The sequence below is a fragment of the Protopterus annectens genome, chromosome 3.part0 (genome assembly GCF_019279795.1).
Source record: "Protopterus annectens isolate FY-2018-M chromosome 3.part0, PAN1.0, whole genome shotgun sequence".
Lineage (NCBI taxonomy): Eukaryota > Metazoa > Chordata > Ceratodontiformes > Protopteridae > Protopterus > Protopterus annectens.
Genome location: NC_056731.1, coordinates 1,153,077,419 through 1,153,100,770, shown reverse-complemented (window position 1 = coordinate 1,153,100,770; position 23,352 = coordinate 1,153,077,419). Strand labels below are relative to the sequence as shown.

At 40.7% G+C, this 23,352-nt stretch overlaps 1 protein-coding gene across 1 annotated transcript in view; it reads left to right on the top strand.

The window, feature by feature from the left end:
- Window positions 1-23,352, top strand: part of NECAB1 (N-terminal EF-hand calcium binding protein 1) — a 2,535,085-nt gene that overhangs the window by 2,467,644 nt on the left and 44,089 nt on the right. The window contains exon 11 of the mRNA XM_044065383.1: window positions 13,235-13,312. Within this exon, the coding sequence (XP_043921318.1) occupies window positions 13,235-13,312 (78 nt within the window). The remainder of the gene's footprint in view (window positions 1-13,234; window positions 13,313-23,352) is intronic.

Sequence of the window (23,352 nt, the reverse complement as noted above, 5' to 3'; positions counted from 1 at the left end):
ATAATGGTATTCTGTTCTGTTTTTTCTACACCTGCCTGTGATCATGAGGTAAATGTTCGAACCCGTGGGGCTAGATTGGTGAGGATGAGGGAAGCATGTGGTATGTATGCAGCAGAAAAGTAGTGTTATTGTAGCATTAAAAGTTAAAGATAGCTTGTTTGGTATTTTATAGAGGTATATAAAATTGAGCATGCATATCTCAACTGTAAAAGCAAGTATGCATGCATTAGTCTGTAGCACAAACCAAGAGTCCAATATTAAAATATAAAATTGATCATGCATATCTCAACTGTAAAGGCAAGTATGCATGCAATAGTCTGTAGCACAAACCAAAAGTACAATATTAGACTTTAGTCAGAAGTTGTGGGTTTAAATACCACACTTCCCAACTATACAATACTGTTAATTCTTCAATTATGTTTAAATTAAATTCATACCTCTATACCAGTGGCACAAATGTCCTGCTGTAAACTATAATCTGTATGACTGAAACATGCAAATCTTCAATATATGCACATGTCAAGGAGCACTTGCTGCAACATGTAGTCTAGTGTGCATCTGTTAGGAGCTGGTAGTCTTAAAAGCAAAGGTTATCTGTTAGGAGTTGGTAGCCTTTAAAGTAAAAGTTAAGATATTAGAGTCAAATATGTATCAATGCATTGTATGTCACATATGAAGCTACTAATCTTACCTCTTTTTCTTCTCCCACCCCAACCCTTATCTCACTTTTTTATTTAATTTTTATTTTATTTTTGTTTTATTTTATTACATGTTGTCAAAATGTACCCATGTCATCCATGTGTACCACATCACTAAATGCTCCACAGCACAGTGAGGTAGGCCTGCCCCACAGGATCCACCTGCCCCCCCTCCACTGACTCCAGCTCCATTGCCCAGCATATCTGGGAGCCAACCTGACAGCACCACCTCTGCTGCCCCTGCACTACCTGCTTCCTCAGATAGTCCTGTCCTGGAGGCTGGTCCAGGGGTACCCTCTGGAAGCAATGGTGGAGGTAGTGATTTTATCACCTGCACTGAATTGCCATGGAAGGTGCAGATGGTTGTGCACCACACTGTTAGTACATGCCTACGCAGGCTGGAGAGGCTGCACTCCCTCATTTTGCAACTTACCAGGAGGAGAAGAAGACAAGCACTCTAGCCAGCAGCAGAGTGAGGTGACAGTGTTGACAGTCCAGTGGGTGAAGGCTTGATTCTCACTGTCACCCAGCTTGTTGACCATGGGTTTGGGATGTTCCCACCATCACCCCATTCATAGTGTCCACCAACCTTTTGTGTCCATCACCATCCCTGTCTCTTGTCTTGTTTGTCTTGTCTGTCTGCAATTGCTTCCTCACCTACCCAACTTACCTCACCCAGACATTCCTACATCCCTTCTCCCACATTCCTCACTTTCTACAAAAAAAAAAAAAAGAAAAAACAAAAAACAAATTGGCACCTGTCCCACAAAAATATCATCCCATACATAGATGTCCATTTCGCATACCTGTCTACATGACACACATGATTCAGTCCAATTAGCTATACAACATGATTGTGTTGAAGTCAACCCTTTCTCTCTGGAGGTGACAGTCCAAATTCAGTTAATATTTTCCACATATGTTCATTTTACACTGTTAAAAAAGCAGATAGCTATACTTCTGTCTTATCTCCCTCCTGCACATTCCTGTCCTGCTTTCCCTTTGTTCTTCCCCCACTTGCTCCACATTTCACCACTGTCCCATCTATCCATTTCACCTCTTTAAGGCATTTTTGCATGCAGTTGCACATCATGCACCAATGAGCAGCAACAGGAATGTACTTACATGTATTTAAAGTATTAGATATAGTGGCAGTGTATTTAAAAGTATTAGATACACCTGTATTTGAACCCAGTACCATATGGGCCCAACAAGGAATGTATCAATGCGTTATTACTTGCTGCCACAGAGTCAGTTAAGCAGCAAGTGTATTTCATAGACTCAGTAATAACTGTCAGACTTTAGTAATGCAGTTCGCATTTGCGCACTGCTTACCTACACGCAAACATGTGTATCTCGAATGCATGTACACTTTGCTAACTGTCGCTCAAACCCGCTGCTCGCCTCACTATAGAAATGTACATATGATGCTGTATTACTGCTGTTTACTGTCCAGTCTCTGTATATGACATGAAATTACATGTGTAAACATTACAGACTAAGGGCCCTGTTTAACAGTATGTCACATATTTACAACACATCCATCTGTTGCCACCCCCAAGCACTGCAATCCTGATGTCTCAGTATTGTTTCCACACATATATCAACCACAGTACAAAATGTAATATCAAATATTGTATGCTATGCAATGCATATCAATCTGATAACATGCAGAACTACAACCATTGACCCATATGCCTAAAAAGACTTATCTGCAAGGCTAGGGAAGGAATCAGCATGGATCATATCTACAGGGACATAGGTGACCTTCAACACATTTTACCCTACCCATGTTGTTTTTGTCAAGGGTAGATCTTGATCACTGAACCTTGTGGAGTTCTTGGATACTGACCCCACAGACCTGGATGAGGGATAACAGGATATGCCACTTATGTTGACTTATTCAAGACATTTAACACTATCCCATATTCATGTGTCATACTGAAGATCTCCCATGTGGGAATTAAATAATACAATAGTACAGGGATAGGCAACTGGCTCACTGACATAACAAACACTCTCAAGGTTGGGGTCTGCACCTCCACCAGTAATCAGGTACCATTAGAATACCACAAGGATTTGTGCTGGGCCCTCAACTGCTTGCAAACTACTTCTCTGAAGCATAGGCAGTAGAAGATTGCCTGTGGTTTACCAAGTTTGCAGATGATTTGTAATTTGACGTACAGAGTCCCCCAGTGATGGTAACACATTATGGAAGGGCTACCATATGCAAATGGTTGGTGCCAAACTCACATACTGAACCTTAAAGCATACAATGGTTCATTGTTCCCTTTGGCAATGAAGTACCCATGCTAATTATGATATACACAGCACCCATCTAAACTCAAACACAATGTTGTGAAACTTGAACACATGTTGATAGCAATCTACACATTCACCAATATGAATATATAGCTTTGACACACACATTCTACATTGCACACATCATACATATGGACATCACATCCAAAACCAGGGTGGTCAAACCTCTGATGTACTCTACCCTTATCAGACCACTAATTGAGTTCAATGCTCCCTTCTGTCTGTACCTCATCAGACACCTGCAGCAACTGGAGAAAACACAGGGTTGTGCCTAGGAGACTTCAGGACCTCCAAACATGGCATACATGGAAAGACTGAAAGATCTGTCAGTCTACTCAGTATCATGCAGGCTGCTGAGAGGTGACCTATGCCTGCCCTACAGAGCAGTCTCAGACCTTGCCCTACTGAAAATTCTGGACATCTGCAAATCAAATGGGACAAGAATAAGTTGCCCCAAGTTTCTCAACCTAGCCTGTGAGATAAACAGAACATGCGAGAGAGACAAATATATTCTCCGACTCACATTCCTCTGTAACAGGTTCCCACTGCATGTGAATCAGTGCTCCTCAATGACCCTGTTCAAGCGCAACCTTGACTACTGGTTGGGTGAGTGTAAAGTCACCTCTGGGATGGCACCTATGTCCCTCATGGACAGGGCCACTTGGTACTGCTCAAAAAATTGCTCTGCTAACAACAACTATCCAACTATGCTCAATAAGGGTATCTGTGTTTTTACACAGCTAAGCTTCTAAACACTATAGGGGTATTAGACTAGTAGCCTCCTATGACAATATGAAGCTATGAGCCTATGCAGGTCTCCCAACATTTTGCCTCCCACACAGCCTTCTGATGTCATCTACTATAAGTTCCCCTGCAGTCTTGTAAAAATCAGACTTGTGCCATGGCATTTGGGTAACGTACTGTGTTCTGTAGTCTGTGTACTTAGGTAGGGGTTCTGTTCTCTCTCCAGTCAAGTGTGTGTGTGTGTGTGTGTGTGTGTGTGTGTGTGTGTGTGTGTGTGTGTGTGTGTGTGTGTGTGTCTAACCAGAACAGCAGAAGTGTGTATCCTGCAATTACCACTCCTGTCCCATGAATTGACTGTATTTTGATACTTGCACATGCCTACAGATCCATTTCATGCAGGCTTCCCAAATTCTTTTCTCTGACATGCGTCGCTGATGTCATCCACTATAAGTTGGCCTGCAGTCATGTAAAAGTCAGACTTGGGCCATGGCAATTGCATGAAGTACCAAGTTCTGTAGTTTATGTACTTATGATAGGTAGGGGTTCTATTCTCACTGCAGTCAACTGTGCGTGTGTCTAGCCAGAAGAGCAGAAGTGTTTATCCTGCAGCTACTGCTCCAATTCCATGAAATGACAATATTTTGATACTTGCACATGCCTACAGATACATTTCATGCAGGCCTCCCAGCTTCTTCTCTTCAACATGCATTGATTATGTCATCCACTATAAGGTGGCCTGCAGCCTTATAAAAGTCAGACTTGTGCTGTGGCACATGCATAAAGTACTGTGTCCTGTAGTATGTGTACTTAGGGGTTCTATTCTCACTGCAGTTAAGTGTGTGTGTGTGTGTGTGTGTGTGTGTGTGTGTGTGTGTGTGTGTGTGTGTGAGCTGTTGCTTGACATTACAAAGAGCATTTTTCACCAGCATGTGGGACACTGTTATATTCTCCTCAAAAGACACTGCTAACATCATCAGCTATAAAGTGTTGTCTGACACACTCCAAGTCAGACTTGAGCTGTGGCTGTTGTGCAAAATACTGTGTTCTGTAGTCTGTGCACTTAGATAGGTAGGGGTACTTTTCTCACTGCAGTCAAGTGTGTGTGTGTGTGTGTGTGTGTGTAAGCTGTTGCTTAACATTACAGAGAGCATTTTGCACCAGCATGTAGGACACTGTTATATTCTCATCAGCAGACATTGCTGATGTCATCATCTGTATCAGATTTTGAATATGCAGTACTCCCACCAAGGCAGGGTCAGAGACTGGCATGGAGGCCAGGCAGAAGTTACCTCATCCTATACAACAAAGACTACAGTGACATGGCTTTTAATCTATCCACATATATCATGACTTGGTTTGTAGGCTCTGTGTTATCTTGCTGAGAAAGCCCTGTGGTCTCTCCAGCTGCTACATGTGCCTGGTGAGGTACATAAAAAAGAGAGCATTATACTGTATTAGTGCTGTGATGAGGTTTGACTACAATGCTGTCATACAATCTTAAAATCTCAGTATGATGGCATGACTTATAATATGCACAACATGGGCTTTCAATATCAGTGTGGAGACTTGGTGGTCAAAGTTCAAAGTACTATCTACAAGTGTTCCCAGTGCTTGCATCATTGGGTTTCTGCATTGCAGGACTGATGTCAATCCTGTAATTAACACGGAATTCCATTTTTCAGACAGACATCATTACAAACACACATTTATGCATTTATTTGTAGATTGTGTGTCTTTGTCACCATTCAGTTGTGCGTGTTAGCTCCTCTTGTACTATGTTGTCACCATTGGTGGGTTCAGTGATTGCACACAATATACAAGAATCATCAAACTTGGTAAGCCAAAGGCCATATACTTTCACCTGAACTGTCAAAAAATAGACTTCAAACCATGAAGGGCCAAGCACAGATCTCTGGGATTTGCCATTGGTGACAGCTCTACTGGTACAGGTTGATTCAGCAACTTTCACATGATGTGTTCTGTCAGTGAGCCATTTGGTTGCCCATCAACTGACATAAGGGTCAATCCTCAACTTGGAGGTTTTCTCAATGCTTACTGCATAGAGGATTATGTCAAAACACTAGCTGAGATCACAATATGCAGTATGCACTTACCTTCATCCAGGCCTATCACACAGAATCAATGGGCTGTGACAACATCACAGATCACCTATGGCATGATTCAGAACATACAAATTCCTGATACTGTTGAATACACAGTTCAACACACCCTCCACAAAGCCTATGTTCCCATACAAGGGTATACATCAACATGCATCCACCTGAGTTGGGTGACAGCACCTGATGAATGCATGCATAAAGACATCCTGACTCATTTTGATTGTGAGGTTGACCAACGTCATCAAGGACCTCTTCTACACGTACACTAGTAATATTCCAGGTGTGTGTAACAGACCTGTGTAAGTTGTTAATGCTACATCAAGTCTGTTACATTTGATAGATGTCCTCAAAGAGGTCTTCAAGGGCATGCATGATGACAACAGTATCATCTTGTGGAACTTGACCAGGTCAAGGCATTTGACATACAATCACACTGAGGTATTCAATCAACACTGTCATATGTGGCAATAAACAGCTATATCTCTAAATGGGTAGACCAGTGTATGTCATATGTCGCATCTCACTATGTTAAACTGTGTGACATGACCTATATATCAGATCCAGTGATTAAGTCAGTACATCAGGGGTGTCTGCTAGGCCCTTTCTTGCCCATTAGTTAAGTGATGGACATCACAGATAACATACACATGCTGTGTCCAAACAGCTGCCTGAAAGACTACAGATTGTGGGCAATCAGTGGTTCCAACTGTGATATTAGTATAATACAAGCAGAATCAACACATACCAAAAATGGCTGCCACAGCCATGACAACACCTGCATTGACCAGAAACATGGTGGGATTTGTTGATTCAGGAAAACAACATGCCACCCAAGTATAATGTGGACATCACACCCTATAATCAGGCCACTAGGTATGTGACCCATGTCCTGGGGTGGATGGTAAGTGGTACATCCACCAGCATGTGATCACAGTGCTGACTACTCCCTTGAATGTAACACAAGTACTGGGTATGTGAAGGACATGCACATCAGAGGCCATAATACTTTCATGGTTCCTAGACTTCATCACACCAGAAAGGCTCATCCAGACTCTGCTACATTTTGCTGTGAAGGAAAGGTTAGTTTGCTTATATTTTTTGTATTACTGTATTGCCTTTCTATATTTTGAATACTGTAGTTTGTTTTCTTTACCTTGTGTTTTGCTTGCATTCTGTTTTAATAGCATATTAAAACTTCAAAAGAGACCACAGCTCTCTCTGTTCTGAGTCAGGCAGAATTTTTTCCCGCCCTCCCACCCATTTAAGTTGTCTTCTTAAATACCACTGTCTTTCTAGTTGCCCGCCTCTTATGTTAATCTGACCATATATCTCATTTCTCTCTACTTTCACTGGCTTATGTGAGTAATCACAAAATCATCATTTTTGAAATCCCACCCCTTCAATTATTTAAATTTATTGGCCATCCTACAGTATTTCATAGTACCAAATTACAAAAGTGACCACCCCTTTCAATCCATCTTGCTGTTTTAAAAATAGTAACTCTCCACTAAACCTTAACTTTTTAAATATTTAAAACTCAAGTTACCTACTTTCACATCTAACTTCTGTAGTGCACACTGCAGAGTGCATTCTTTTCAATCTTACCTTTAAGCATCCCTGTGACTAGCACTTTCTCTAATACCTGCTGGAAAGCACTAGGAAGCCTTAAACTCATACAAACACTGAACTCTCCTTGTTAATAAGGAGAAATTAATAGTAGGCACTAAACAGCATATAATTGCAAAATACCTTGCTAAGGAAACAGCTCCTGTACTTTACAAAGAAAAAAAAAAGCCCCAAACCAGGCATGTCCAAGGGTCAGCTTCCGGTGATTTCTCCTGTCCACCTGGTGAATCTGGGCATACTGGAGCAATGCAGCAATTGCCTCATGTACACAGACAACCCTCTCCTCCTACCACCCAACACTACAACCTGTGAGAGATGCACTTACATAGCCAAAATGGAAGCAAAGCTCTCTCCACCCAAGATTGTGCTAAACAGTCAAGAGGAGAAGGTTAACACCCACACTACACCTCAAGCAACACATAGCCCTTCTAAACCCGCACCACCAACACCTACATATAGCAACACTAAATCCACATATGCAGAGGCCCCTAACTGTAACCTGCCCAAGCAACAAAGACCTCTGAAGCTGAAACGCAAACAAACACCAATCACAACCAATGTGTCACATAGTTCACAACACCAGTGTGCCACCCAGCAACAGCCCCTAAGGCAAGACAATGTACCTAACACTTTAGTCATAGGTGACTCTATAGTCCGGCACACTGATGTCCCTCTCACCAGGTTGAATAAGGAGAAAATTACAGTCAGCTGCCTGTCGGGTGCCAGGATTCGCCACATAACACATGCACTCAAGTCACTCCACAACAAGTACAAATATGACTCTGTCATTGCCCATGTTGGAGTGAATGACTTGAGACGTACCTCCCTGGACTACGAGAGAGACATGGAAGAGCTCTCGGATCATGTGGCCCAGGCAGGTATGACCCTAGCCCTGAGTAGCATCCTGCCTTCGCCCAGAATGATACCACAATATAAGGATAAAATGATTGACTTCAACAATTGGCTAAGCTTATGGTGTCATTCAAAGGGGATCCAGTATCTGTCTGCCTGGGATGACATGATTGACAGACCACGATGCTTTGCCAGAGATGGTCTGCACCTGTCGCCCTGGGATTCAGGTTACTGGCTAAGGCTCTTGCCACCCTATAGTGCCTTTTTAGGCAAACTTCAAAGGACAAAACCACCACCGTAACAGGTACAAGCATGCAAAATCTGAAGGTAATGCTACTCAATGCTAGAAGTCTAAACCTCAAAATGCACTCTCTCGGGGCACTCCTAAAAATGGAGAACATCGATATCTGTGCAGTAACTGAGACCTGGTTCAAGGCTCCAGAGAGCACCTCTGCAATACCAGGCTACAACTCTTACCACACTTTTCGGCCACCAAACCAGGACCGAAACACTAAAGGTGGAGGAGTGTCAATATTCACCGAGGATATTCACACCAACAGGCTAGTTGGCCAACACAATGTGTCTGAAATTCTCCAAGTGCAACTAACACTAGGTAAGACTGCAATCCAAATTGTAGCTTGCTACAGATCCCCCACCATACCCCAAGATTCTCACTACACCTTTTTAAACATACTGGAAAATATTAAGATAGAACCAAACACCCTAATACTGGGTGATTTTAACTACCCTGCCATTAACTGGGAAAACTACTCATGTCCCAACACCTTTGCGCAACGGTTCTTGGAATTCATAAATTCCAATGCCTTGGATCAACTAATCCATAGTCCCACCAGGGCTCCAATATCCTAGACCTGGTCATTACCAACATGGCAAATCAATGCTCCATACCTATGGTCACCCCTCATTAGTCAGGTCTGACCATAAGCTAATCACCCTTAACATCCACATCCCACCCCACCCCCAGTAAAGAAACCACCATAAAAACTTCTCCAAAGCCAACTTCATGCTACTCAAGTCAGAAGTGACAAACTTCATGACACCCATGCAGACGGAACTGAAAGTTCAACTGCTGAATCCTACACTAAGGCACTGTACGAGCACATCCACTCATGCATGAATCATGCCATCCCAAATAGAACCAAAATGCTCTCATCCAAAAAGGAAGCCAATCTGGTGGTCCCCTGCCATAAACAAACTTTACAACAAAAGGAAGAAACTTTTACAGAAAAGAGGAAAATCCCAGGATGCAAAAAACTCCCTTACTAGCCTCAGTAAGAAACTGAGATGCCTCATAAAATCCTCCAAAGCTAGTTATGAAAATAAAATTGCCAAATATTCCAAAGACAACCACAAAGCATTCTATAACTATGTCAAGAATCTAAATGGCAATGCTCAGATCTGCTCTGAGCTAAAACAGAATGGCAATAAATATACTGATCCAAAGGATATTGCCAATATCCTGGCAGGTCGATTCAGTGCCAACTTCACCCCCCTCTCACCCCCTAAATGGCCCATCTCAATACTGGAAGATTGCCAAATTCCAGTAATAACGGCCACACAGGTACAAAACGCACTCTCTAAAGCCAAGAATACAGCATCCATGGGACCAGATGACATCCCGGGCTGTGTACTACATGAACTACAATATGAACTGGCACCTCACCTAAGTGTCATGTTTAATCATAGCCTCACCTCAGGATTCATGCCCACTGAGTGGCGCAGAGCTACAGTTATCCCAATCCACAAGGGGGGATCCACCTTGGATCCCGGTAACTACCATCCCATCAGTCTGACAAGCCTTATCTGCAAGGCCATGGAGCGTATTATCATGGAACTTATAAACAAAGACATTGGCAACCTTCAAACACTGGACCCCACCCAGTTTGGATTTGTGAAGGGCCGATCTTGTCTCCTGAACCTGATTGACTTCTTTGAATCAGTCTCCAGAGCCATGGACAAGGGTAAGGTGGTCCACACAGCCTATCTAGACCTTGCCAAGGCCTTTGACACCATCCCCCACTCTGGAATCATAGATAAACTTACTAAGTTGGGTATTAATCCCTATGTCACCCAATGGGTTGCTAAATGGCTTACTGATAGAACCCACACTGTAAAAGTAGCCGACTCCAAATCCAGCTCCAGACAAGTGACAAGTGGAGTACCTCAGGGTTCAGTCCTGGGGCCGCTCTTGTTTGGCATCTACTTCTCTGAAGTACAGGTCAACACTAAGGGACTCTGGCTAACAAAGTTTGCAGATGACTGCAAACTGGGAGCCATTATTGAATCCCCAAATGATGTGGATACTTTACAAAAGGGCCTTACAGAAACAGATGCTTGGTGCCAGAGCCATGGGCTCAAGCTCAATGCCAAGAAATGTATTGTTATCCCCTTTGGGAAAAACATGTATCCATGAATTACCATATAGGTGGCAGTACACTAAACACAGAAAGTGTGATAAGAGACTTAGGGACACAGGTGGACAGTGGTCTCACCTTCGATAACCACATCGCCACAACAGTCAGGAAATCCTCCTATGTGGCACACCTCATCACAAAGGGCTTTTCATCCAGAAAAAAGGAGGTCATTGTCCCACTGTACTCATCCCTCATTAGACCCATTATAGAATACAACGCCCCATTTGGTATGTACCTCTCAAGACATCTGCAACAACTGGAAAGGCCTCAGAAATACCTCACTAAAAGAATTACAGGCCTAAAGCAGATGCCCTACGCTGACCGCCTTAAAAAACTCCAGCTATACTCTGTCGCATATCGTCTACTCAGAGGCGATCTCTGCTTAACATACAAGGCCATGTCAAACCCAGAGCTGTTGGACATGCTACACTTAAAGAAATCCCAATCTCTCAGAGCTACACGCTCCAGGGATCTAAACCTTGTCATCACAATAAACAAAACATGCTGGAGGGATAGGTTCCTGACCCAGAGACTCCCCAGACTCTGGAATAGATTGCCCATACATGTCAAGCAGAGTGCCTCTTTGGACCTCTTCAAGAGGAACCTTGACATTTGGATGGGAGAAAGGAAATTCACCCCAGGGATCACGTCAGTCGCCCTGCTAGACAGGGGTCCAGGAAAGTAAATAATGTGGGAAGAAATAGCCAGGGGAATTGTTATGGCTAGGCTTGTACAGGCCCTAGGGCTGATAGCCTAGTAATAACCTATGAACCTATGAACCAATACAGAGAAAACAGCTGTCTGTATGGCTGCTGTACTCTGCATCACCGCAGTTACCCTGTACTATGCCTGAGGTAGGACAGCATATACAAACTTGATCATAAATCTGGAATGCAGCACAGAGGCACGAGATACATCATTGTGTCACAGCACGGTGCCATCTGCATGTGGCCAATTATTATACTTTGTACATCTCACTTTATATCACTCAACCTTATGAAGTCCCATGAAATCTTGCAATATAGGTTAATAGGGGGTTACTAAGCTGTCAGACCAAGAGTCATTTTAAGCCTAGCCAAGCTTACCACACATTCATCAAAATACTGCCAACATTTGTCAATACCCCCAAGGAATGTAATGAGTTACAATATAGGATTGTACACATTAAATGTAAACAGGCTGCCCATGTCCACTAGGGACATAGGCACCAAACCAAGGGTAAATTTGAGATTTTCCATCTAGTGGTCCAAGTTACAGCTGAATATGATTAGGGCTGAGCTTTGCTTCACATGGATGAGAAGCCTGTTCAAGAGAAGGGGTAATGTTTGAGACACATCTATCCCTCCAGCATGTCCTATTTATGATGCAGATGAGGTTTAGGTCCTTATAATGGGAGTGTTTGCCATTTGTTTTGCAGATATGCAAGAAATCCATCAGTGTGAGACCAGAGGATGCCTTGTAGGCTAGGCATAAATCACCATGCAGCAGTTTGTAGGAGACTGAGTATACCCCAAGTTCTGATTCTTTGTGAATGCATTTGTTTTAGAGGAGTGTTTTGTATATATTGCTAATGTTGCAGGAAAATTTGGGATTTTGTTACACTTGACCCCTTTTCAGCTCTATGACAGATAGTTTTGTGCTATAGTACCCAGCAAAAATGGAAATAATTTGTATTTGAGGAATCAAATGTGCAGCTAAATCATGGAAACTTTTTTTATCTATGCCTGCCAAACATCACTTGCCAATCCTCTATTCACAGACCGGCTCTGGGGATGATATCATCTAGACAGCCATCAGTGCAGTTTTTCAGTTTAGCCTTTTGTTAATACTGTGCATAGCCATAATTGTATAGTGGTGGACATAAAAAGGGTCTTTGCAAAGGGTATGTCACCCACTTCAAAAAAGAGTGATAGAACCCTTCAAAAACCATTGCTGCTTTGTAACCAGCAGAGATGGGCGGCAGAGTATATAGTCAAGACACATACCCAACCCTCTCTGAGACAAAAAGGTGACTAGGCCATTGTCTTATCACTTTTACCCCTCCTTAGCCTGTTCTTCCGGTTGTTTTGGATACAGTAACAGACTTGTCCCTCAATGCAATGGAATGCAATACCATAATGGAACTCTGCAACAGTAACATATGGAATCCATTCTTTCCATGCATTTTTAAAGAATGCTTCACACCTCAGATAGAAACAGTATCTTTTTCTCTTTTTCATTGACCCAGTTTTGAATAGATGATCCTTAGTACATTACAGTCTACAAAGTTCTTCCATGGTCTCTAATTACTTCATAAAGGTGTCTTCTGAAGTCAATGTTAAATGTTTAGTAACTTATTATATAAATTATTCTTCAAGTAATCTCAGAATAATTTACAATAAAATAGCTATATAATTTCACTGTGCATTAACTGCAAACACCTGTTTCCTGTTCACAGTGTTGTTGTGCAAAAATTTTCCAGTGAATCTCGCTATCTAGTTTATGAATTCTGGGAGAACAGCAACGTCTGGAAAAAGTAAGTAAAAGTCTTTTTTTTTACATTAAATGATCACAGGTGTCAGGCGGTCACTGGGATATAAGTGTCTCATTATTTTTTTCACTTTTTCTTAACATACCACTTGGTTTGCAGATTATGGCATCAGACTTCATAATAAGGATAACTACATTCTACATAAAGCCATAGTAACTTATTCTTTTATTACCCAAGGCAAATAACTTCCTACTCATTCATTATGATGTAAAACTAAATGTGTTATTTGTACAAATGTACTGCTACTGATATTTCAGATATCATAATTATAATGTTTTAACATTGTTTAAAAAAACTGTGATACATTTAAAAAATGGAATGGTAATTCAGAGACAAAACCTGACAGATGTTTGTTTTGTACACACACACATACACATGCACGCAGCGTGTATGTGTGTTAATTTACTATCAGGAGGGAAAGTACCCCGAACACGGCAAAGAAATGGAACTGACCTAGTACACTGAAGCTCTTGACTCCAAACAGTTCTGACAAATTTATTGAGTCAGAGGCTGTAGAGTTAGTGCCTATAATTATCCTCCTTTTTGATTTCTGGGACAGAAGAAACAAGTTTCCCAGGATCTTAATATTTTGTTAGTCTCACTAACATGACAGCCTTTCACAATCTTAGTCATCCTCCTGGAGCCAAAAACAAATAAATAAAGTTTAATACAGCTTCCATCAGTTCTAAATTATCATGGAAAGATAATTTCTAAAGCTAGGTGTCAGATACAACCTCAAGAAAATACAGACCACCTGACCTGGAATGATCAAACTGAGATTCATAAAGTCATAGAAGAAAGTCTGTCTAGGACCACTAGTATGCAGCTAGGAATACAATAAACTGAAGCAGTAAAGTAGTGCACAGTACTGGTTAATGCCAAAAAGCAGGATTTCTGAAATAAATAAGAAACTGTAGTCTTTGAGCTGATATTTATTGTCAGCGACATACCCAAACATCTTCATCGACCTGTTGTTACTTCTCTTCATCATCAGTTCAGCATACTAAGATTGCAGCTGTCCAATTTAGTTTAAGGAATTATATTATACAGCAGATTTACTAAAACTGTCTTTCGGCTTTTCCTGGTTAGGGGGTCGCCACAGCGGTACTCCGGTTCGCTATTGATTAGCAGTGAATTTTTACAGAGTCGAGTTGCCACCATGGTGAAATTTGCCCTTTCTTCAGTGTAGTGTGATCTCAGAGTTGGTATATTTAAGTGGGGGGCGGGGATGAAGCCCCCCCAGATGGTGGGCGTGTGTAGGGGGGGTGAAGCCCCCACTTTGCTGGGTTTAGTTTTGGTCCATTTAGGTTTTTTTCATGTGGTAGCAAAGTGGTTCCTTTCACAGGGAAAGGATGGCAGTCCGTGCTTTCGGTTTATTGAGGTTTTGGAGAAGTGGAGTCCGGTAAGTAAAATTCAATGAAATGTAATTTCATTGTTACAAAATGAACCTATATATATATATATATATATATATATATATATATATATATATATATATATATATATATATATATATATATATATATATTATATATATATATATATATATATATATATATATATATATATATTTATGGGTCGACCTGACAATATCAAAAGCCAAGATGATCAAAGACTACATTGTTGAGATGAAATGAACGAAAACCCATTTCAGTGAAAGACCTGATCAATGAAGATCTTCCTGGGGTAAGTAACCTGTTGGCCAACATGGTGAACTTTGCTCTGTTTCCAACTGTAGTGCGATCTTAGATTTGGTATATTTAGTCAGAGGGTGCGGGTTGCACAGCCCCCCCACCTGGGTGGGTTGAGCATGGAGTGATTTAGGTTTTGTGAGTTTTTGAATGAGTCACTACTTACCCTGGGAATATCTTTGTTGATCTGGTCTATTGCTGAACTGGGTTTTCATTCATTTTGTCTCAACTATGTGGTCTTTGATCTTCTGGGGTTTTGACATTCGGACGTAGACCCATATATACATTTATATGTAGTAGACAAAACTCTGAATAGCACTAAACAGTTTGGTTTCACTAACAGAATTTTTCAGTGAATTTTCAGTGAATTTCAATAAAGGAAAACTTAAAAATACTGCTGATCCTTGGTTCATACAATTTGTTTTAGACCAGCTGATAAAGGGGGACAACCAAGGATCATACAATTTGTTTTAGACCAGCTGATATAGGGGGACCACTTGTTATCATGGATTACATGTTCTACAGGGATGTTATGTTTACTATGTTAAACAATGAAGTATATGAGAGAATAGAGCAAATACAGGTTGACAATTGTGTTTGCAGAATAAGCAATGATTTATTTGAATGTATGTAATGCAGCCAAATCACCATGGAGTTGTATAATTATTTCCTGATAGATGATCCCACTACTCCTATAGTACAGGGACTGCCCAAGATACACAAGCATCCACATAATCCACCGATGAGACCTATTGTGGCTGGGCAAGGATGCTGCACTGAACCACTGAACCACTATCTATTTATGTAGAACACTTTTTGAAACCTGTACTAGCCAGGAATAAATGTATTGTTAGAGATACGAAACATTTTTTAATGGATCTACATGATCATATCAGTAATTTTACGCCCACTATGGATTGTTTAATGGTCACCTTGGATGTACAGTCCCTGTTTACCGTAATTCCCAAGTGAGTAAGACTAGAGTTTTTGTATCAATATCTCAAGGAAGATGGAGTCTATGATACCAGAACTATTGATCTTCTATGTTTCCTGGTTGAAATTATACTGAAGAATAACATCTTTATGTTTGAACAGTGCATATATAAACAGTTGGATGGCATGGCTATGGGCACTTCATGTGCTAACAGCTACGCCAACCTTGATATGGCAAAATAGAAAAAACAGCATATTACTGAAGGAACATGGTCAGAGAAAGTGGTATTTTATCGGGGATTTGTAGATGACCTCTTTCTGTTGTGGGAAGGAGATGCTACATATCTACAGCAGTTCTTGAGTGACATCAATAGAAGTACACACTTTTTGAAATTCACAGCCCACAGTTCAAATAAGAATGCTGAATTTTTAGACGTTAGTATAACTAGGAAAAATACAGGGGATTTTTGTACTGAAATCTTCCGTAAGGAATGCTATAAGAACACCTATGTCCATAGGCAAAGCATGCACCCCCAACATGTGTCCGCTAATGTAATAAAAGGACAAGCATTAAGGACTTCAAGACTTACAGTGGAGGATGACAAGTTTGAGAAAGAATTACATCAGCTAGAAGACAGATTTATAGAGAGAGGGTATGGGAGGAGAGAGGTTCTTTCCATTACCTCGAGTATGGGTTCTCAAAGGAGAAAGGAGGGGAAACCATACTTTTACAGTCAAGGTCAAGCTTATGAGGAAAAGAGCAGGAAGGATAACCTGCTAAGAATTCCCATTACTCATGCTAGTATTATTAGATTACTGCATAATATCTACCATAGGAACTGGAATATACTATGTTCTGATGACAGAGTTAAAACTCTGGTAGGGACCACCCCTCAATATGCCTATAAGAACAATAAATCCCTTAAGAGACTCTTATGTGGCCCCAGGTATAAGCAAGCAATAGATGTTCAACCTACCACTCCCGTATATGGGACGAAACCCTGTAACTCCTGTAACTATTGTCAATATATTGACAAGAGAGGGCATTTTAGACATCCAGACACTGGAAAGACTACCTATTTCAGATGTACAGTTGATTGTAATACCACTAACGTTGTGTACCTAGCTTTCTGTACTATATGCTGTTCATTCTGTGTGGGCATGACCACAAGAAGGTTTTGTGATAGGATTAGGGAACACATATATGACATAAACAGAGGGGCAGGAACTAATGCCCTGTCTAGGCTTGTTTTAGTATCAGGGACAACACACAACTTTCAATTCATGGTAATTGAGAAAGTTCAGCTAGGATGCAGAGGTGGTGCAGTTAGGAATTTGGTAGAGACTAAAGAGCTTGAATGGATTATTAGGATCCGTGCCAACATGGGCAAAGGCCTGAATGATAAAGTTTGTATTTGTATGTTTTGGTTAATAAGCCATTATGCAGATAAAGTCTCTGTATATGCACTTTATGTATTTTTATTCATTTTAATGTTTTATTAGTTGATATTATGTCTCTATCTAGTGCTTCTCCTTTAAATCAGTGGCTATTAAGCTAATTGTTTATTGGGAACTGACACTGATAGGCTGTTGCTGGTTTTAAAAATCCCTGTGGAGTTTATTGAGTTGTCTGATGAAGTAGCTCTGGCTACGAAAGCACTCACCATTTTTGTACTGTGGATTAAACTTTGGAGCTTTATTTGATACTGTCTGCTGTGGTCTGGTGTTTCCTATATTTTTCTGCAAATACTAATTGTTTGGGAACCCAGTCTGCTCATACCACTTTGTACTTTTTATTTGTTAATATGCTGTGTGTAGAGCAACTGAATTCAGTGGTGGTACTTCTCTGAATAAATTCTGTGATTTTTTTTTTTCTTCTGTTTCTGTCAGGTCCCTCCCATTTTTGTCTTTTGTCACGTTCAGTTTAACCTGGAAGTTTCTGTTAACATAATTCATCTTCTTGAAAATATCTCTTGTCATTTACATTTTATTGCCTTCTTCCAGTTATTTGCATTTTTCATTTCTACATCCTTTATCTACTCTTGCTATTACTTATGATACTGTACATTAAAGTTTGACATAACATACCATATCCCTATTGTCTTTAGATATCCTTCTTTCTTCAGCCACTTCTAAAACCTTCCATTTTGTCTTCTTAACCTTCTTTCTATTTAAAATTATTTTTGCCACATCCTGGTTAATATCTCAAAATTCTGTCCATAGTTCTTCATGCATTCTGTCCACTATATCAAATCCCTTATACTTGTTCTTCACCTCCTTACTTACTTACTTATGCTCGTCACCCTTGACAAGGTATGGGCCACCAACTACAGCTCTCCACCGAATCTTGTCCTGGGCCAACTGTTCTATTTGGTTCCATGTGCAGCCTCTAAGCTTAGCATCTGCCTCAAAGTCTTGCCTCCAGGTGTTTTGTGGGTGGCGTCTTCCACTCTTCCCCTGAGGATTCCAGCGCAATGCCTGTCTTGTAATATTGTTTGCTGGTTTGCGAAGAGTATGCCCAATCCATCTCCACCTCCTCCTCTTAACTTCTTCCCCAATCGAAAGTTGGTTGGTCCTTTCCAAAAGGGTGGCATTGCTAATAGTGTCTGGCCATCGAATCCATAAAATCTTCCTGAGACAGCTATTTGTAAATGTCTGAAGTTTTTTAGTGGTGGTCTTGTTTAACCCCCAGGTCTCTGCCCCATACAGCAGTACTGACTTCACGTTAGAGTTAAACAGCCTTATCTTGTTGATCAGGGATAGTTCTCTTGTTTTCCAGACCCTATTTAACTGTATGAAGGCTGCTCTTGCTTTTCCTATCCTTGCCCTGACATCAGCTTCTGATCCGCCCTGCTTGTCAATTATGCTGCCAAGGTAGGTAAAGGACTGCACTTCCTCCAGTGGCTTCCCTTGCAGAGTGATAGGGTTAGTATTTGTGGAGTTTAATTTAAGGATCTTCGTCTTCAGATTGTTAATGTTAAGACCCACCTCTAGTGCTGTAACTGCCACCAAATTTGTCTTGTTTTGCATTTGCTGCTGGCTGTGAGAGATGAGGGCGAGATCATCAGCATAGTCCAGATCTTCCAGCTGACTCCATAGGGTCCATTGGATCCCATTTTTCTGTCCTGCAGTAGATTTCTTCATAATCCAATCGATAACTAACAGGAAGAGGAATGGTGACAGTAAGTATCCTTGCCTGACCCCAGTTTTTACTTGAAAGCTTTCAGAGAGCTGCCCTCCATGTATAACCCTGCATGATAGACCATTGTATGAGTTCTTTATCAAATTTACTATTTTCGTTGGTATACCATAGTGCTTCAGAAGGCTCCACAGTGTCTCTCTGTCCATGCTATCAAACGTCTTTTCAAAGTCAACAAAGTTGATATACAATGGTGAGTTCCATTCAACTGACTGTTCCACAATTATTCTGAGCATTGCAATTTGATCAGTACACGATCTATTTTTGCGGAAGCCTGCCTGCTCTTCTCTCAGCTTTTTGTCAGTGATGTCCTTTATCCTTTCCAGAAAGATACGGTTGAAAACTTTTCCTGGAACTGATAGAAGATTGATGCCTCTGTAGTTGTCGCATTTGCTAAGGTCCCCTTTCTTGGGAAGCTTAATGAGATGGCTCTCTTTCCATTCTGAAGGAACAGTTTCCTCTGCCCAGATTCTGTCAAAGAGTGGATACAACATCTCCACTGATGTATTCAGGTCTGCTTTAAGGGCCTCTGCTGAGATGTTATCTGGTCCTGCCGCTTTCCCATTTTTCATTTGGATGATGGCTTTCCTGATCTCCTCCTTGCTCGGCTTTTCACAATTGATTAATAGATCTTCATTGGCTGGCTCAATAATTGGAGGGTTTAGAGGTGACGGTCTGTTTAGAAGTTCTTCAAAGTGTTCCACCCACCTTTTCAGTTGATGTTCTATACTATTGATGGTTTTCCCTTGCTTATCTTTAACAGGTCTCTCTGGCTTACTGTACTTTCCTGAAAGTCGCTTGGTGATATCATACAACATTTTTGTGTTACCACTGTAAGCTGCCAGTTCTGCCTCAACTGCCAACTGTTCCACATAATTGTTATTATCTATTTTAATGCATCTTTTGACCTCTCTGTGAGCATCTGCATATTCTTCTTGGGCCTTGCTCTTTGAAGCTCTAGTTTTACTGTTATTTACTTTTGCCTTCTTCCTCTTTCTGTCTTCTATCTTTACCAGTGTTTCTGCAGTGATCCACTCTTTCTGATGATACTTTATAGGTCCCAGTGTCTCTTGACAAGCTAAGTCTACAGCCTTTTTCACATTCTGCCATGAGCTGTTTACTCCACCCTCCTCAACCAGTTTTTGTAGCACTTCAAATTTGTTCTTCAGTGCACTGTTGAACTGTTCTTTTGTCTGAGAATCTTTCAATAGATGAACATTGCATTTGATTCTCCTAGATGACTCTTGAACCTGGGTTCTTTTAAGCTTTAGCTTCAGTCTAGCCACCAGCAAGTGATGGTCAGATGCTACATCTGCCCCTCTTTTCACTCTGACATCTTGTAACGTTCTTCTAAACTTTCTACAGATGCATATGTGATCTATCTGGTTTTCTGTTGTATAGTCAGGGGAGACCCATGTATTTTTGTGTATCCGTTTGTGGGGAAAAATGCTGCCTCCAATGACCAAATTGTTGAGAGCACATAGATCAACAAACCTTTCACCATTCTTGTTGATTGTTCCCAGAGCATGAGTACCCATGATTTGCTCATATCCTATGTTACTGGATCCGACCTTGGCATTTATATCACCCATAAGGATAGTAAGGTCTTTGTCTGGGTAGGTCTCGAGGATCTGCTGCAGTCTTTCATAAAACTGATCTTTATCTTCCTCTTCACTGTCATTAGTTGGTGCGTAGCACTGGACCACATTCATTACAATTTTCTTCTTCTTTGTACGGAATGAAGCTGTGATGATCCTAGGGCCATGTGATTCCCATCCAATCAGGGCTCTCTGGGCCTGTTTGGCCAACATAAGACCAACCCCTTGGGAGTGAAGTGCTTCACTGTCCTCATGTCCAGAATAAAGCAACAACTCTCCTGTAGATAATCGACACTGACCAGCCCCTGTCCACCTTGTCTCGCTGATTCCCAACAAACTCAAGTTGTTATTTCTCATTTCTGCTGCCACTTGGGCTGCCTTGCATAGCTCATACATGGTCCTGACATTCCATGTGCCAATGTTTATTTTCCTGGTAGAGAGAAGGGTACTCTGCTTTGTGGCGTCCCTTCGGCTTTGGCCACAAAACTTCATAAATCTTCCATCTGAAGAACTCTCCTCTTCCAAGACAAGATTGTCTGTGTTTCCTGTAGTTGGTGTTTTTGTAGCAATTTGTTTTTTACGGGATGGGGTTGCTAACCCTAAGCCCAACCCTCCTCCTTTTTCAGATGGGCTTGGGACCGTCCTTGGCGGAGTTTCTTCACCTCCACTAGATGTTTATTTGGTAATATTACTCAGTTCAAATTTCACTGGCCAAGTCATTTTTCTTGTTTTTCATAAGTTTAAACTTAGCAGTAAGAATCTGATGGTCTGAACCACAGTTAGCTCTGGATCTTGATTCTGCTGACTGTATACAACTCTTTCATCTCTTACGGAGAAGAATATTGTTGATCTTATTGTGGTAATGTCCATGTGATGTTATTCCTCTGTAATGCCATCTCCTAGGCTGTTGCTAGATAGTGTTTGCTGTGACTTCTGAATTACCAGGGCAGAACATTAACAGTCTTACGTTCACCTCATTTTATAATTCAATGGCAAGCCTGCCTGTTATTCCAATTCTGACTTTTTGTGTTGCCTGTAGAGTAGATGACTTCTTTGGTGATAGTACCCTGACTTCTCTGATGGTATTGCACGTATTTACAATGTTCTATGTGTCATCATGCACACCTGATTCAATGACTGCTTTTATTTCAAATGTTGGTAAGTCCCCATAACATCTTCTGTTCTTAGTTTTCTTCAGTAGTGTATTGCATTTTAGTGTAGTGTAGCAAAACGGGCAGGTTACTTCTTGTGGTGATTTTCTGTTTTTAGGGCCTCAGCAGATTTTGTTCAGGTCTGTCTTGGTGGCTGAGCAAGCAAAGGTCTGCATTGCTGTCTAGGAAAGTTCAGAGATCCTTGTCTAAGATTACAGTATATCTTCCCATTCTGACCCAAATAAAACTATTATAATTTTCAATATACTTTTTGGTGTCACTGAATGCTTCATCAGAAGTGTGACAAATTCGGGTCTATATTATATAGTTGAAGTTTCAAAACTTCAAACCTCATATGAGTGAACTCATATGAGCGAAGTTCGAAACATCGACTATATAATAAAAAAAAAAGCTTACCTTACCGCTCTGAGCAGCACCCCCCCTACTTAAATATACCAACTCCGAGAACGTACTTCAGTGCAGAAAGAGAAAATTTCCCATTCTGTGCATGAAAAGCCGCTGACTTTCACCTTCGACCTTTCCGACGTTCGATCATATCATGTCGACCATCTATGATTCGAACATTGGAACGGTCGCTCATCTAATATAGACCTGACAAATTCCACAGTACACTTCCTTTTTGTTTTATTTATTTGTAATAACTATAAGTACATCCAAAATACACAATTCATGAATATCTATGCAGTGTGTAATGTCACACCTGTAGCAGCCAACACACATCCTTGCATTACATAGCATTTTCTGAAAAAATAAAACTTAAAAATCATAAATATTTTGCCAGCTAGAAAATATATTAAAATGTATAAAAAGCAATGCTATCACTAAGAAGTATTCTTTATTGAGGTAATACTACATTAATATTTTTTTATAAATGCTGTAGTATATTATAATATGTACAGACACAGCATTATAATTTTGCTAAACTTTTACAAATTGTCATGTCTTGAAACCGTACAACCTACACATATATTGTTCAAAAACATTTCAGACAAACTATAACATGACAACAAAAAAATCCTCTTTGAGCACATTTCATGAGAAATGTATAGAAATATGAATTACATGCTTAATTGTATAAATAGCAACATAAATAACACCAAATCTTTCTCAAGATGTGCAACTTAACAGTGCAAAACAATTTTCTTCAACAGCATTGAAGGTTTCATCTGATGCCATGCAACACTTCAAAACTCAGTTGGCTTTTGAAGTCTTAAATACAAATACTTATATAAAGCAGATTTAATATGTTGAGCAACAGCTTAGGCAAATGAGGTTATAATGAAGATGAGAGCTGGCTGATAATTCTATAACTTGTACTCCCCCTGTATTCTCTCCTCATCAGGCCAATAATAGAGTACAATTCTCTCTTTGGTATGTTCCTTTCGAAATGCAGCAACTGGAGAGACCACAAAGGTTCCTTACAAGGAAAATT